Source organism: Metarhizium robertsii (genome assembly GCF_000187425.2).
Source record: "Metarhizium robertsii ARSEF 23 chromosome Unknown MAA_Scf_5, whole genome shotgun sequence".
NCBI lineage: Eukaryota > Fungi > Ascomycota > Sordariomycetes > Hypocreales > Clavicipitaceae > Metarhizium > Metarhizium robertsii.
Genome location: NW_011942193.1, coordinates 2664367 through 2679826, shown reverse-complemented (window position 1 = coordinate 2679826; position 15460 = coordinate 2664367). Strand labels below are relative to the sequence as shown.

General features: G+C 51.2%; 5 protein-coding genes across 5 annotated transcripts; 2 read left to right on the top strand and 3 right to left on the bottom strand.

The window, feature by feature from the left end:
- Positions 1-364: 364 nt before the first annotated feature.
- On the top strand, positions 365-1315 carry MAA_07203 (Proteasome endopeptidase complex, beta subunit; the record flags this gene model as incomplete). The annotated part of the gene is made up of 3 exons (XM_007825201.1): positions 365-394; positions 453-600; positions 708-1315. 3 exons carry the CDS (start codon positions 365-367, stop codon positions 1313-1315), a joined length of 786 nt encoding a protein of 261 aa, XP_007823392.1.
- Positions 1316-2026: 711 nt separating this feature from the next.
- Positions 2027-4477, bottom strand: MAA_07202 (glucosamine-fructose-6-phosphate aminotransferase; the record flags this gene model as incomplete). The annotated part of the gene is made up of 4 exons (XM_007825200.2): positions 2027-2247; positions 2335-3914; positions 4051-4282; positions 4363-4477. 4 exons carry the CDS (start codon positions 4475-4477, stop codon positions 2027-2029), a joined length of 2148 nt encoding a protein of 715 aa, XP_007823391.2.
- A 2958-nt stretch (positions 4478-7435) lies between these two features.
- MAA_07201 (acetamidase-A) lies at positions 7436-9430 on the bottom strand (the record flags this gene model as incomplete). Its single annotated transcript, XM_007825199.2, has 7 exons — positions 7436-7551; positions 7615-7999; positions 8065-8214; positions 8283-8590; positions 8643-8913; positions 8969-9109; positions 9173-9430. 7 exons carry the CDS (start codon positions 9428-9430, stop codon positions 7436-7438), a joined length of 1629 nt encoding a protein of 542 aa, XP_007823390.2.
- A 1603-nt stretch (positions 9431-11033) lies between these two features.
- Positions 11034-11591, top strand: MAA_07200 (uncharacterized protein; the record flags this gene model as incomplete). Its single annotated transcript, XM_007825198.1, has 1 exon — positions 11034-11591. The coding sequence occupies one exon, from the start codon at positions 11034-11036 to the stop codon at positions 11589-11591; it is 558 nt and encodes a 185-aa protein (XP_007823389.1).
- Positions 11592-13482: 1891 nt separating this feature from the next.
- On the bottom strand, positions 13483-15347 carry MAA_07199 (arginine deiminase type-3; the record flags this gene model as incomplete). The annotated part of the gene is made up of 3 exons (XM_007825197.1): positions 13483-14565; positions 14723-15291; positions 15341-15347. The coding sequence occupies 3 exons, from the start codon at positions 15345-15347 to the stop codon at positions 13483-13485; spliced, it is 1659 nt and encodes a 552-aa protein (XP_007823388.1).
- Positions 15348-15460: the final 113 nt, after the last annotated feature.

Below are 15460 nucleotides of genomic sequence, written 5' to 3'. Positions count from 1 at the left end.
AGCTGGCTAATCTAGTACCCACTACTTGCGATAGGGCGGGGACGCATTGCGGCTGTCTGGTACAAGGTACTGATTAAGCTCTCATCTGCTTTCAAGCCAATCAAATTCTCTTACCCGATTACGTAACACCCTTAGCTCCAACAGGGCCTCATGGCCGGTAGGCTCCCGCAGGACGCGCGACAGCATCAGTCAGAGAGCAGCAGTCAACCACGGCTCACATCATCGAACTCCATCCATCGACAACATATCCCACATCTCAATCGCCAGCCCTCGTCGCTCGTACATCAATCGAGCACCTTCTCCCGCGCACTCAAACTCAGCTCTTTTATTTCCACTTTATCTTTACCTCCTCACATCACCAACCATGGATCACCGACCGCAAGCATGGGGCAGGGTACGTAGTTCCCTCTACTCATTTTCAACACCCAAGCGGCGAACTGACCCTCAAATAGCCCAGAGATGACATTTACGGTGCATACGACGCCTCATTCATGAACAGCAATGGCCCTACGGCACACACCCAGCAGCCTATCGTCACGGGAACGTCCGTCATTGCCATCAAGTTCAAAGACGGTGTCGTCATTGCAGCCGACAACCTGGGTTAGTTTTGCCCTCTCGAAGCGCACCCTCATCCCCTTCCTTCTTTTCAGCCTGCCATGCAGGAGCCCCCTTCTTGAAAGCCGAAAATGCAAACTAACAGTCTCCAGCATCGTACGGCTCCCTCGCCCGCTTCACCGACGTCAAACGTCTCCGCCCCTTTGCCGATGCCTCAGTCGTTGGCTTCAGCGGCGACATCTCGGACATGCAGTACCTTGACCGCCACCTAACCGATCTCGCCCTCACCGAGGCCTACGACTCTCCCGACTCGGCGCGGCTCAACGCCTCCAATTTGCACCGCTACCTCTCCAAGCTCCTCTACCGCCGACGCTCCAAGTTCGACCCTCTGTGGAACCACCTCCTCGTAGCAGGCCTCGACGACAAGGGTGCTCCGTTCCTCGCTGCGGCAGATTTGCTCGGAACAACGTATTCTGCACCCAGCCTTGCTACAGGGTTCGGTGCCATGCTCGCTCAGCCAGTGATGCGACGTTACGCTCCTGACGAGGAGTCCGCGGCAAAGCTGACTCGCGAGGAAGCTGTGGATATCATCAAGGAGTGCATGAAGGTTCTATTCTACAGAGATGCCAGAAGTCTGGACAGTTACTCACTGGCTATTGTTACCAAGGACGGTGTGGAGCTCAAGGAGAATCAGAAGCTGGAGGATCAGAGCTGGGCGTTTGCTGAGAGGATCAGGGGATATGGAACACAGACCGTTTGAGTGCAACATTCGAGGAGTGCATTATCAGGCTCGATGCAGGCAAGCTGTCTTAAGGGACGAACCCCATCATTATTATATGTTCTCGGTTGAGGAATCCTCGTTCTAGCTGTTTATGAAGGCTAGGGTTGTCAAGGAATCCGAGATCTTCTTTAGTCTCCGAGACAACCGAGCTTCCCATGCCAACACCGTCGATGGAGCTACATTAGAGCATAGAACCCTGTACCAATATACAAGTCTCATTATTCATCTGTTACAACCTAGCACTTCCTCGTCGCAAGCAAACGTGAAGCACTCTAGGACTCTCTCGTGATATAAAATTCGCTTTTATTTTTTATTTGCCAAGTGTTCATAAAACCAGGTTTCTAACATTGAAACCTTGCAAGTGCGCATTCCTCACCCGTCTAACACACAGTGCCTGGTTTATTATCCATACCAGACGCTTTCATTATCAAATGTGCAGTGTACATTTCTGCAGCCAAATCGCTAGTCGTCCATGACAACAAAAGAAAGACATAACTCCCATAATCCATCCAATATCGCTGCGGAGACCATGCAGCTGCAACTTCTTGCCAAAGTCGCTCCAAGAGCAGGAAACAACAAGTACCGTTTGCCAAGCGCGCCTCAAACACCCAGCCTGAACAATGGTGACACGCCAGCGAGACACATTAGTATGGCCAATACACGAATTGACGTCCATCGTTTGTTTATTGTCTACTCGACAGTAACAGACTTGGCCAGGTTGCGAGGGAAATCAACATTGAGACCCTCAAGAACAGCCAGCCAGTAAGCAATCAGCTGCAAGGGAATGACGTTGAGAAGTCCTTGAAGGCAATCAACAGTCTTAGGGATCTCAATTTTCTGAGCTTCCGAGTTCTTAAACTCGGGATCGTCAGGGTTGCAAAGGATGATGGGTTTGCCTTCACGTGCAATGACTGTAAATTCCAGTTAGCGTGATTCAAAACATCAACGATTGAACGGCACCCTCTCAAGTCAGGGCGAATAACGGGGCAGTGTCTTACCTTGCTGATAGGCATTGAGAGACTTCTTGAAAATCTCATCACGAGTGAGGATCATAATGATGGGCATATTGGCATCGACCAAGGCCAACACACCGTGCTTTAGTTCACCAGACATAACAGCCTCACAGTGCAGGTAGGAAATTTCCTTGATCTTGAGCGCACCTTCGAGAGCAGTAGAGAACTGGCTACCGCGACCAAGAAGGAGAAGGGACTTTTGGTTCCTGAAAACCTTCTCACACATCTCCTTGATGGGCTTGTCCAATTCCAAAATGGTCTTGATCTGGCTGGACACATTGGCGAGACCTTGCATGATTTCCTCGCGACGCTCTTTCTTGGAAGCCCGGTCCTCGCTCAGGGACAAAGCGAACATGACCATGGCAATGAACTGAGAGGTGTAGGCCTTGGTGGAGGCAACACCGATCTCGGGGCCGGCGTTGACGTGGACACCGCAGTGGGTAAGAAGAGAGATGGAGGAGCCGACAACATTGACAATACCAACCGTCAAAGCGCCACGCTCCAAGCAGTAACGCAAAGCCATCAGCGAATCGGCGGTTTCACCGGACTGTGAGACAAACACGCAAGTGTCGTCACGGAATACAGGGGCCTCTCTATCGAGGAAGTCGGAAGCCAATTCCACGGAGATGGGGATCTCAGCAAGCTCTTCAAAAATACCGCGGACGGCCATGCAGGAGTGGTAGCTGGTGCCACAGGCAATGAATATAATTCTTCGGGAGCGGCGAATAGTTGAAATGTACGACCTCAATCCGCCCAGAGTGACAGTCTTGGCATTGATGTCGAGACGGCCACGCATGGTGTTGACGACGGACTCGGGCTGCTCGAAGATCTCCTTCTGCATGTAGTGGTCAAACTTGCCCTTCATGATCTCCTGGAGCTCAAGCTCAAGAGTCTGAATAGCACGGACGTTGGAGCTACCGTCGGCCTTCTTCAGACGATGAATGTTGAGGGAACCCTCATGGATGTGAGCAATGTCATCGTCCTCAAGATACAAGACCTTCTTGGTATGTTCCACAATGGCCGAAGGATCGGACGAGAGGAAGAACTCAGTGGGCATGGGCATGCCATCGTCGGTCATAAAGGCACGGGACTGTGAGCGGTGCAGAAGAGACTTGTCGGGAGCTCCAAGCAAGCTGTTGGAAGGAGAGAGGAAGTCGGTGGCATTCTTCTTCAGGGCAACGTTCTGAGACGCGGCCTCTGCGGGGAGAGGAGTGTTGTCATCAGCGTACTCGACATCAACAAAGTCGACCTTCATGCGTCGCTGAGTCTTGACGCCAATAACAAGCGGCGAACCCTTGCGGGCGGCAATGACCTCATGTGGGTAGTGGACGGACTTGATCAACAAGCCATAAGCTCCCTCAAGCTCCGATATGACAGCCTTGGCCAAGTCTGTGAAGCCAATTTGAGGGTGTTGGTCGTAAATATACTTGGTGAGCTTGGCAATGCATTCCGTGTCGGTCTCTGTTTCGAACTTGAAGCCCTTAGCAATCAGAAGCGTCTTAAGCTCCTTGTAGTTGGTAATGATGCCATTGTGAACGATGCTGAATTCCCAGGTAGGGTCCGAACTATGGTGAAGGAGCGGTGAGGTCAGCCAATGGGTTGTCTTGTAGGTGAGGTGGGGAAGCTGTGCTACCGGAAACAGGCAGAATGTGATGACAAGGACATGCCCAAAGGAAAGGGCTGGGTCGAACAAAGGCTTACCGGTGAGGATGGCAATTGACTGTCGACGGAGGACCGTGGGTAGCCCATCGAGTATGAGCGATACCGGCATGTGAATCGAAGATCTTGGTGAGGTCGACATTGGACTCGTCAATAAGAGCCTTGAGCTTAGCAACCTTGCCAACCTCTTTGAAGGCGTAGACCTCGTTCTTCTTGTCTCCGTCGACTGCTAAACCGGCAGAGTCATATCCTCGGTACTCGAGACGGGAGAGGCCTGTTATTCGGGGAATGGAAGGTTGATGTCAGCCTTTCTGGCGTTGTGTTTTGATCCGGAGCCGCGCATCAGCCACTTACCGTTGATCAAGGTATCGAGAATGAACTTGCGGTCCTTCTCCACCAGATAGTTGATGTATCCAAAGATGCCACTGTTTTGGGGGGAGAAGCTGTTAGCATTCAAACTGCGCCCCATTGACAGATTCCGCGGCAGCAATGGGATGCAAGCAAACCGCAACTGGGAATAATTGCAGACTCTGGGCAGACTTGCTGGCGACCAGAGCCAAGGCGGGGCACAGCAACAGCGACGAAAGCTTACCACATGATGAAGATTCCTTGCCCTCAGATGATATTATAATGCTATGGTAGATGGGAATACGAGATGAAGGCAAAGCAGATCGAGAGGTTCTAGACGGCAAATGAGGAATAGCGAGAGATGAATGGATGTTTTGAAAATGGTCCAGGAGGGAGCTGTTTGGCTTAAGTACAGGTGAAAGGTGAAGGGTGAAGGGTGGGGAGCCGGATGATGTATGGCGGCGCCAGGGGGCGACCCTCGACTCTCAATCAATCAATGCCAGCCAACGAACCAACGAGCCAAGGAAAAGGAGCAGCTTGAGCCCAAGCGAGAGAGGCCCAAGAAGGCCCACTGGTTTGAGGCTTGGGGCTCAGCTTCAGCAAGTGGGGAAATTCGGAGGCAGGAGGGTCCAGAGGGCGAGGCTAAAGAAAGCACAGAGTAGCGACGACGGATTAATACGAGTGAACGAGCATGACGAGCAAGGTCTGCTGTCGTAGGGGGCCGGGGGCGTCACGACGTCACAAACGGGGGTTGGCACGGAGGAGTTACTCCATTCAACAAGGAGGATATTGTTTGAGGGCGAAGCCAGCTGATGTTGACATTTGAGCTGGGCTGGTTTGTTTAGTACTTGACCAGACATAATTTGCGTTTTGGATGCTCAACGGTGGCACAGCGCGGCAGTCAGCACACATTAGCACTCTAAAAAAAAGTTAGCTTTTAAAAACCTTAACTCGGCTGGGTTGACGGGCTTCTTACTCCGTACCTCAGCCCACTCTGCTCTGGATATTTTGGAACACAGCAACCGCAACGTCAGCCGGGCAACTTTAGAAATACGCATACGCCTGTAGTTTAAGGATTCAGTGACTCACAGCACTTGCATATGTGCATGTTATGTGAGTTGTATGCTGCATTGCTGCTTTGTTTCGCAGATCATTATGCCGGCCTTGTTTGGTCTGGTCCTCCCAAAGGCAACCTGCCCCCTGAAGGCTGATCGCAGCGGACCTGGCCCCATAGCTAGGCCCAATCATCTGATCCCATCTGCCCTCGCTGGCCCAACAACCATCGCACTTTCCCTCGCTGCTGCACCAGGCGAAGTTTTGCCATGGCCCTTGCCGCCAAACGCTTGTGCTATTATCGTCTAACAATCATCCCTCTTTCAATGTTGCATCTTTGCTCTATTTCCAATACTTCTTTTTGGTCTGGGGCCTACCTGAGACGAGAGCGAGGCTCATTGATGCATCTCGCAACATGCAACTCATCTCATCTCAACTCCAGTACGAACTTCAAACTGCCACTAAACCTCCCAGCTACATCATAGCGCAAGGGTTGTCCAGTTGCCACCAATTCCGGAGTGACACCCCTCAAGACCCTTCTCCCTCAACAAAGGTTGCGAGGCTGGAGAGACGGGCCAGGCCAGGCTATCAATGACCCATGCTCAGGGACCCCGTTTGGGATGGCCCTTGTTAGGGTCCATGGACGGTCTAGTTCACGCCCTTCAAGCCTTGTTGCCCGTTGCCCTCGTCATGGCAACCGCAACGTCGAGCCTCTGTCGCCATGTACCAGCCTGCAGCTCCCGCACAACGATCTCTCTAGTTTCTTCCGGATGGACCCTCTTTTCAAGACCCTGACTGCAGTGCGGCAACACGAGAAGGCTAGTTTTGTCGCCTCGTGGCAGCCATCCTTCCTGTGTTTGCTGCGCTCCAATCTCCACCGCCATCGCTGTGTCAATGTCTCCTTGACTGCAGTTTCTCCATAGTCAAGGCATCGAAGTTCAACATACATACATAGACCGCCAGTACCAGAGAAGCTAACCAGTATAGTTATGAAAGCCCGGGCCGACCTAAATGTATCGTCATTGCCCAGACAATTCTGAACCTTTTGTCTTCCCGATACTCTTGTACGGGGGACAGATCACGTAATGACAATGTCGTCCAGCAGCCAAAACACGATTCTGCAAGCACAACTGCCGTACGACCCAGAGAAAACAGCCACGGTGTTATTCCGATTCGATACCCTGTGATCGTCATGTTTAATGTAGTACCACAATGACTACCGTCTCCGAAATCCAGGACAAGTTCACTCAGCCTTGTTTCACGCACAACGTCATTCTTCGTATTCACCTTCGGATGCCAATGCACACCACCCGTTTCCCTTGCAGCATTGGCCCCTGGCTACAACATTGTTTCTCGGCAATGTTGAGAAAAAGGCTCAAGCACAGCAAACCGCCCTGCCACTTCTTGCACGCATTGTTGTACTGTCATTCCCGTCAATCCTATCAGTTCGTGGGTTGAGCCTGGTCCAGGTCTCAGTTCCCCCACAAGCCAGATCTCGCCTGTGCTGCTGCCATAGCCTCAAACTGGCCCCCGTTTGTTGTTCCAAGAATAGAACACACCTTCTAGTACGGCCGGCACACCTCGTGGGCGAGGGCTCCTCTTGACTACCTAGTATTTCGACACCAACTTTTTGCAGATCGTCAGGGGCAGCCGACACTAGCAGCTCCTAAGTCACAGGTATGCTGGGTTAAGCCTCAGAGAAATTGAGTTCCCAATATTCCGTGTCCATTTTCGGCTCTGGTGCTGCATACGCCGCCTTTCAACGGCGCTGACATCAGCCCCGCCATCTTATGCACAAGATCTGACTTCAGCATCTTTTAAAGCCACTGCGGCCCCTGAGTGATCTACACCTAGGGTTGGTGGCGCACAACGTAGCCAGGCATATGCTGACCTTCGGGTATAAATGATACTATTACCAAGTATGCTGACACTACTATTTTGAATAACTCATACGATGATGACTGGCTTTCATGCCTCTGCATTGCTAAACTACGAGTCATCGTCGATCGATCCAATTTCGACACATTCATGAATGCAGCAGTCGGCCAATCTCCTCCGCAATAGCCATGACTCTCTCCTCGGTAAAACGTCGCCCAATGATCTGCACAGCGGCCGGCGCGCCATGGTAGGCTTCTAGGTCATCTTGAAAAAAAGAGTCAGAACGATGATACTTCACTTCGGATCCAAAAAGAAAAAGAAACTCACATCCTTCTTGAACAGTTGCATCCAAATCGGTCAAGGGAGTAAAGCCAGCCGTTTTGACATCGATGTTCTTGTCAGCAAATGTGACCGGAACCACCACACTCGTGAAATCGAGTACATTGATTACTGTGGCGTAACCGTAATATTTGAATTGATTATGAAGAATTGCTGCGGTGGCTGTGACGGGCGCAATGATGGCATCTAGCTCCCGTCCTGTCTTGGCTTCAAAATCGCGAATCGCGGCGAGATATTCCATTTGGTAGTTCCACTTGTCTAACTGGCATTGCCAAACTTCGTTGATGTCTAGCTTCTCCAAGCTGGGGTTGACGAGGTCGTTGATATTGGGGATCGCCGGCTCGCCTGAGAGTTTAAGTGCGGAATGGATGTCCTAGGTAAGCAGTTAACGTATTGATGGCTTGGATAGATGGATGGGAACTGGATCGACTGTCTTACGGCGCCACCATCTGATGCGTAGACACGGTTGGCCAGGTCTACCGCATAGGGATGCTTGTATGGCTCCCAAGGGAGGACGGCGTGGCCGGCGCCTTTGAGCTTGTCCACGACTGTTTGGACGGCCCGGAGAACAGGAGGGTGTGGAAGCACCTAGTGACGCCGAGTTAGTCTCGACGGCAGTACCAGTGATATGTTGCTGAATCTCAGTCAAGACACACATTTCCGTCGCAGGAATAATATCCCAACGTCAGGCCCCCGGCCGAAACCTTTGCCTTGACAGCATCTGCTTCACCCTGTCGCCACGGCATAGGGACAACCTTGGAGTCAAAGTTCCACGGCTGCTGCTCAAGAACAGCCGTTGTGAATAGCCGCAAATCCCCAACGGAGTGCGCAAGAGGCCCGCATACGCTATGAATCGTCTCTTGGCCCTCCATGCTGTTCGCCATCCTGGCATATGGCAGCCGCCCGTGGCTGGGGCGAAGGCCATATAGGAAGTTGAAGGCCGCTGGAGTCCTGATGGAACCTCCTAATACCGAGTCAGAGAGTTTTGGGGGTAAATAATCACAAGTCAAGCTTACCAATGTCGGTGCCAACACCGATGACGCTGCCGCGGAAACCAATGATGGCGCCCTCGCCACCGGAGCTTCCTCCAGACGACCAGTTCTTATTCCTTGGATTCAGAGTGCGGCCAAAGACGTTGTTTATTGTTTCACAGACCATCAAGCTCTGTGGCACACTCGTCTTGACATAGAAGACGGCTCCAGCCTTGTCGAGTAGGTCTACGAGAACAGAGTTGTGTTGGTCGATTTTGCCGATCCATCCGGCATATCCCATGGTTGTTTCAAATCCCTAGCATTTTTTGTAAGTTAACCCCGGCTCAAGGGCAGACTTCGAAGCTACCTACTTTGATCCGGGCCTGGTCTTTCAAAGAGATGGGCAGCCCGTGCAGTGGACCTATGGGTTTCTTGTGTTTGTCGAGGTATTCATCACAGTACCTCGCTCTGGCCAGCGCGAATGCAGGGAGGAAGTCGTGCAGACAGTTGACCTAACAATGGTAAGGACATTGGAACCAGTGAAGAAGGGAATGGTCACTGCAACTTTTACTCACTAGCTGATGGGCCAAGGCAGCCCGTTTGCAAAAGGCAGTTGTGACGGCCACAGAGGACAATTTCCCAGATGCCAAGTCCTTCACAAGGTCTGCAGCGGACGACTCGGTGATGGCCAGCTCTTGGTCAGTGAGGATGCCGCTTTCTTTGGGGACAGACATGACCGAGTCGGTCGAGGGGGTTGTCTTCAGCCGCCATTCCGGGGGAATAGCATCCGATACATGGGCCTTTTTGTTGGCGGCGAGGTCTTGCCAGGTCATGTTGGCTTTAGTCTACAAGTTGATTGCGGAGAGATGGTGGTGTGAAAGTGATGATGTTGTACACGATCAAGCCAAGCGCGAGAGTAGGGGAAGGGGCGCTTCTTGTAGTGCTGGTGATTTTCATTCTTTGCGCTAATGAATCCGTAACATTAGTCTGGTAACTATCGTAACTCATCGAATCCATCATCATCGACATGGTCTGCCCATCCGCCTGTCCGAGACGCTGCGATGGCGCTGATTTCATTGGCGGCGATATGCTGCTTGTAAAGGGGCTAGTTCTAGCAGCTTGGCGTCCGACTTATCACAGCCCGTGAGCTTGGCTCTGCTGGGGGGTTCGAACCACAAGAGGCGCGTCTATTGGTGATGAGTTGACAACCCCGCAACATTGAGGGCGTGGAAACATGGAAGCCGGAGGGCGCTAATAAGCGTCAACGTGGAGCGTGCCATGTTGCGCTTATCAATGACCCAAATGAGAATACTGTTGCAGAGGGGCCATGGGTTTGGCGCTGATCTGTTCCTGTTTCCGTCTTGGTGCCTTTGTCTGATTGCTGGTTTGCGTATTGTTGTAAGTGGTTGCTGTATTCTTGCTCTTTTTTATTCCTTGACATGAGCATTTCACAGCTTACAGTTCAGACTCCATGGCTTTGTTTTCAATGTTGGAACATGGTCGTCTTCTTTGATCTCAGCTGAGGCAGGCTTAGAGCCGTGATCGATGCTCTCTTCGGTGAAGCCAAACCGGGCCGAGACGGGAATGCATTTGTCCGCATGGACCAGTATTCATAACATTCTAACTGGAGGCCAAAAGGTCTCCCGGGTAGTGACTATGCAAGACTGCTCAGAACTTCACAAGAGGGACAAGGCAAGAACAGAGTCTGGTTGCGGGTTGAGAACACACAAAGAGCTGGGGATATGGCTCGCCCTCCTCCCCCGTACACAAAGACGGCTTTGAGATTCGGCACAACCCAAGGGCACAAACGGTTTGATCTCTACCTGTGAGTGTTGAGTCTAGTTGCGCGTGTTCAATGCAATCGTAGCTCAACCAAGATTCAAGGCTGCTTCAATGTCCCGGCGTCGAGTGCCCAACGTCGAACTGGTTCATGCCTTGACAGCTTCCAGATATTCCATATCGGATTCCTGTTCCCGTGACTCCAAATTCGAGTAAGTAAGGGTGCTCTGTGTCAGTGCATACTGCACAGGGCCAGTCCGTCATGTGCTTTGGATATGTATTTGCGCCAGATCCTCTTGTTCACCTTCTGTGTATTAGAAGTACTGGGTATTTTGTTCATATCAAGTGAGGATCAATAGAGTATATATAGCGTCTCTCATCCCCAGCTTGTAGATGAGAAAGACAGAGCTTCATCTCATCGAAAGTCAGAGACTGTACCGTTTCGCCCCTTTCAAAAGCCCGCCCAAAGTCCTATTGCCGCCAGACTTGTGTACAAAGTCAACATCAGACGACAAACCAAACCCCTATCTCAGAATCCCTAGTTTGTTGTCGGTCCAAATCTCACGCAATGTCTCAAGAATGTAGGTGGCATATTCTTCCAATGAAAAGTTTTGTACTAACAGTCGTGCAATAGACACGTTGGCATCAAAGTCTGCCATGCAGGACAAACTCAGGGGTTTGCACGACAGCATGTACTTCTACGACTGCATTGGCACATATGTCAAACTTGCCGGCACAAAAGCCACTCCCGAGGACGTTGTGAACCACATCCAGATCACAGCTTTTCGCCATTTGTTCATGCAATCAGAGGCAGATCAATGGCTACAAGTGATTTACCTGATTCCCAGCCGGGAGCTTGTCTCTGCCTTCTTCGCAAACGAACAAGATGCGCAGAAGGCCTGGAAGGAGCTATACGAGGCTCAAGTCATTGACGAGAAAACCTTCCAGGGAGAGAACTATCACATGGAAAGTACCCAGGGCGAGAGGTTACGCGTCAGTCTAGTCAAGGCCCAGCAGGTTGAGCGGTACACTCCCCCTGAGCCGACAAAGGGAATGACACTGGACGAATACGTCGACGGGTTTATCCGAGAATGCAGAGAGAAGACGGTGCCCCCGCCCATTCTCCAAGCAAGAGACCCATCTCGAATCGAATTCGAAGCGAATCCCAACATCGCCTGGGGCAATACCAGGAGAGGAAGAGACTTTAGGCGCTGACTCTAGCGGTTGCGCATTTCGGATGGACAGGAAATTTGCTGGCAGGCATACGAAAAGAATCGGGATGCCGATTTAATTGCTGCTCTTCGGAAGAAAAGGATGATTATTATCACGGCACCTGAGTGAGTGAGTTATGGGAAGCCGAACAGGCACCTGCTCCCAGATGCGCGGAATGGCTTAACCAACTACCACGCGGGATGGGCCGAAGACGGATCTTTATGGAATCTGGTTATTGTTTGTTTTGCCCCGTCTGTCTTTTTTTTTTTTTTTTGTTTTTTCTATCGAGCCTGTTCCTCTCCGAACTGGCTGCCCCTAGGACCAAAAAAAGTCAGTTTGTCGTGATTTAAATTAATTAGATAGTAACATGTTTGTTTGCTCTTATCAAGCCCATTCCATCGAGACAACTTGTACTGATTCATGCTCGCTTCGTTATTGCTGGAGAGTTAAGGAGACGCCGGTCCCGTCTTGCCCGCCTACCATCTCGTGCCGTCTCGGGTGTCTACCAAGCGTAGTTGACGCACGCTTGCCAACCCCTTCAATGCTCAGATTGAGGACATTTTATACGTCTAGGGAAGATGTCTGTTACGTAGATTGCGATGCTCTGGCGGGTGTTCAAGAATAGTGTGCTGAGGCGGCGTGTTGGACTGGCTCGACAGTGTCGAGACTCGAGAGATGAATAGGTACATGTACCCATTTTGATCTTGCTGCTGGTTACAACTTACCTCTCAAGTCGAGAGAGCCATGCCACGCGTGCCATTTCAACATGTTATTGAGCGGCAAGCTATTGATGAGACGAGGCGGTACTCCGTAGATCGAGGCTACTGGCTGAAACTCGGATCAGGCCGTAGAGACTTTGTAGATTTGTGTGAAAATTGTGCGCAATTGAGGCCGCAAACCTCGTATTTTATCCGTCGGCATTGACCCCAGTTCATGCACACCACATGTGCAGCCAACCTTGAGCTCGGTATGGACAAGGCCATGGTCACTAGTTGAGTTGGCCTTTGCATGCAGAGAGCGCTGCACGCGACCCTGGCTTAAGAATATTCGCCATCTTGCAAAAGGTAATAAATAGTACTAGCGTACGTTGTAGGTATTATTGACAGCATCAAAAAGGCAAAAAATTTATGTGATAAAAAACATACAACACTGGGTATTCGCTGGTCGTCACCGACCCAACTACTAATCCAGCGCTCGCCAGGTTATCGTACGAGATCGGACGGGATCGTGAGTATTACTGGCGGCTGTGGTCGTATGTGACAGGTTAGGTGTTAGATTGGTATATAACCACTCAAGGGTACAATATTGCTCCGTGCCATCTTCAAAGCCATCAGCGTCATCAGTACGTTTAACGCCTCGGTGAGATGTGGCCTGCATCACCGTTGGCAAAAAAGGACAACAAGGACTAGTACTATCCACCACCTGCTCCAAACACAAGCATGTACTTTGTCCAGTTGGTCTCATAATCAACAGCCAAGACTAGACATGGACAGTGCGATGCCGAGTAATAGTGGTTTATACGCCAAAGTAGTTTCTCTGCCTCGGTGGGAAACTTGAAATCCCAGGCAATAGCATGGACAGGTCACGCCCATGGCACGTCTAAGTAAAGTCGAAGCTCCAAAACACCCGTACATACTAAAAAGGCTCGTGAGTTCGTTTCATAAAGGCCCGTGATACGAGGGTTTAGAGGCAAAGGCTTCAATCTAGGAATAATCTCAAGCAGTGTCAAAGGTTCTTGGTTTCCTCAAGCCTCAAGGGCGAGGGGAGCCCATTTTATATCATATACATGAAAGAAACAGCCCGTGCCCAAGGTCTCTGTAGTTCCAGTGATGCCGTTGTGTAACCATCGTGGCCCAACGTGTGACAATTCGTCCTTTCTCGTGACTTCGCATCGTTACGCAGGCATAGGCCCCGGTAGTTCCCGAAAGACATTTGTAGCACAATGAATGTCTCCCATTCTCATGTGAAGTTCCCAGTCGTCTACAAAGTCGACCTTGTAGCCAGCCTTTCCATACGCCATTTCCACGGCATACTGCATAACGTCTGTACCCGTGGCGTTAACCACGGCCCATTGCTTCGGTGCCACGTAGAGCCAGTCATTCAGGACGAGGCCATTGATGGCGTTGGGGTATACGGCGCGAACCTGGAAGTCTCCGTTGGATGGAAATTTCAACTTCGGTCTGTCGTATAGCACCGGAACGCGAAAGATGTCGTCTTCCGTGATGCCAGTTTCGGCCTTGAGCACGTCAAGGACCCCTTGAATGCGCCGCGCGCACTCTTCGTTTGTCTTTGCAAATGAGCCGTCGCCCAAGATATTGTCCACCGTATTAAAGGTGTACTTGTTTCCAGCCGGCCGAGTTATATACGTGTCATTGCCGTGGCCCTCGGCCTGGGCTCCTCGCAAGATCTCGAGTGTCGCCAGCGGATCACTAACCATGACGCACCATTTGCGAGACGTCTGGGATGTCTTGGCCGGCAGGAACTGGAGAAACTCGTCCACATGCTGGACCTCGAGCCACGTCGTGTCTATAAGCAGCGGATCCTGCATCTCCTGGGCCTGAAGAAAGGGCAATGATAACGGCACCCTCCCCGCCGTCTGATTGGCACCCATGACTATTCTTCCCGCCGAGAAGTTCTTGCCATTGAACTCGTAGGGCGGGATCGTTTCCAAGTTTCCCATGGCATCAAGCGTCTCTTCGTTTGACCCTTGGGGCTGTACGTCTGTAACCATACCAACTCCAGTAGAACGAATCTGGCGGGCCACAGCCTGCGGTACGTGATATAAGCCATGTGCCATCGGTGCTGGCAGAATAATAGGCAAGCTAATAACTGTGCCCTCTGGTCCGGGAATGCTAGCTTGCATTGTTTCGAAGAGGTCTTGGATGAAGCCGTTAGGTGCAGACGTTTGTTGGACTGGTTCCTCAATCCCGGCCTTCTTCGCGCTGGCTTCGATACCAGCAAAATGTGTCTTTGTCTTCTGTTGCATCCGATAGATCATAGAAAATCTTTGTAACGCGTTGCAAGGTAGTCTGCGTAACCAACGGAGCGACCCGTAACATGACCGAGTCGGTAGAATTCGTCTCCCCGTCAGTCACGATAAACTGAACAGTTACTCGTCCGTCCCATGGGCGAACCTTGTCGGTTTTAGAATTGCCATCATCATCAATCTCGGCCACCAGGTGACCTCGAGGACCGCGGGCGTCGATTCCAAGCTGCAGCCCCTGGGCAAGCTCTGTGGCAGAAAAGGTTGTCTTCTCGTCAACAATTGTCCATTCATTGTCTGGCTCCTCTTCAGAAAAAATTGCGAAGACATCCTTTTGCTCCTGAGAAAACTCCGGTGCAGCGCTCCGATGAAAGATGCGGACACACTTGCGGGCTAATGGATCCGAAACTGAGATCCGGCCGACTGCTGATGAGCCGAGAGACGAAATAGGGACTGTCCGTAGAGGAGCCAGGTATTTAGATGCCCGCTGGATGTCATCAGAAGCGTCATTGCATTTCACCAGGGCAGCAGGCTGAGCCTCATGTAGCTCGCGGCACCTGTCGGAAGTATCGCCAATATTGGGAAGGAAAAGAGCACCGACTTCTTCACTCCCGGTTTCTTTCCCTTTTCCCAAGTCTGATAAGCCCTCGGTATCAACCTTGCCGTCGCGGTTGCTATCAGCTCTAATATCAGCCTTGAACGTGGCTGCCTGGGCAAGGGCTAAAGAGCATCAGAATTAGTTCCAAGTGCAATAACAGTAATAGTAGACCTCCCATTAATGTCGACAAGTTATATAGTCGATAGGGTTATCAAATTGAGGGTTGACTTCCATCGTATGCATATCCTGCATCTCGTGGTGCTTGTTCCCTGTAAGGGAACGGCCCCACTT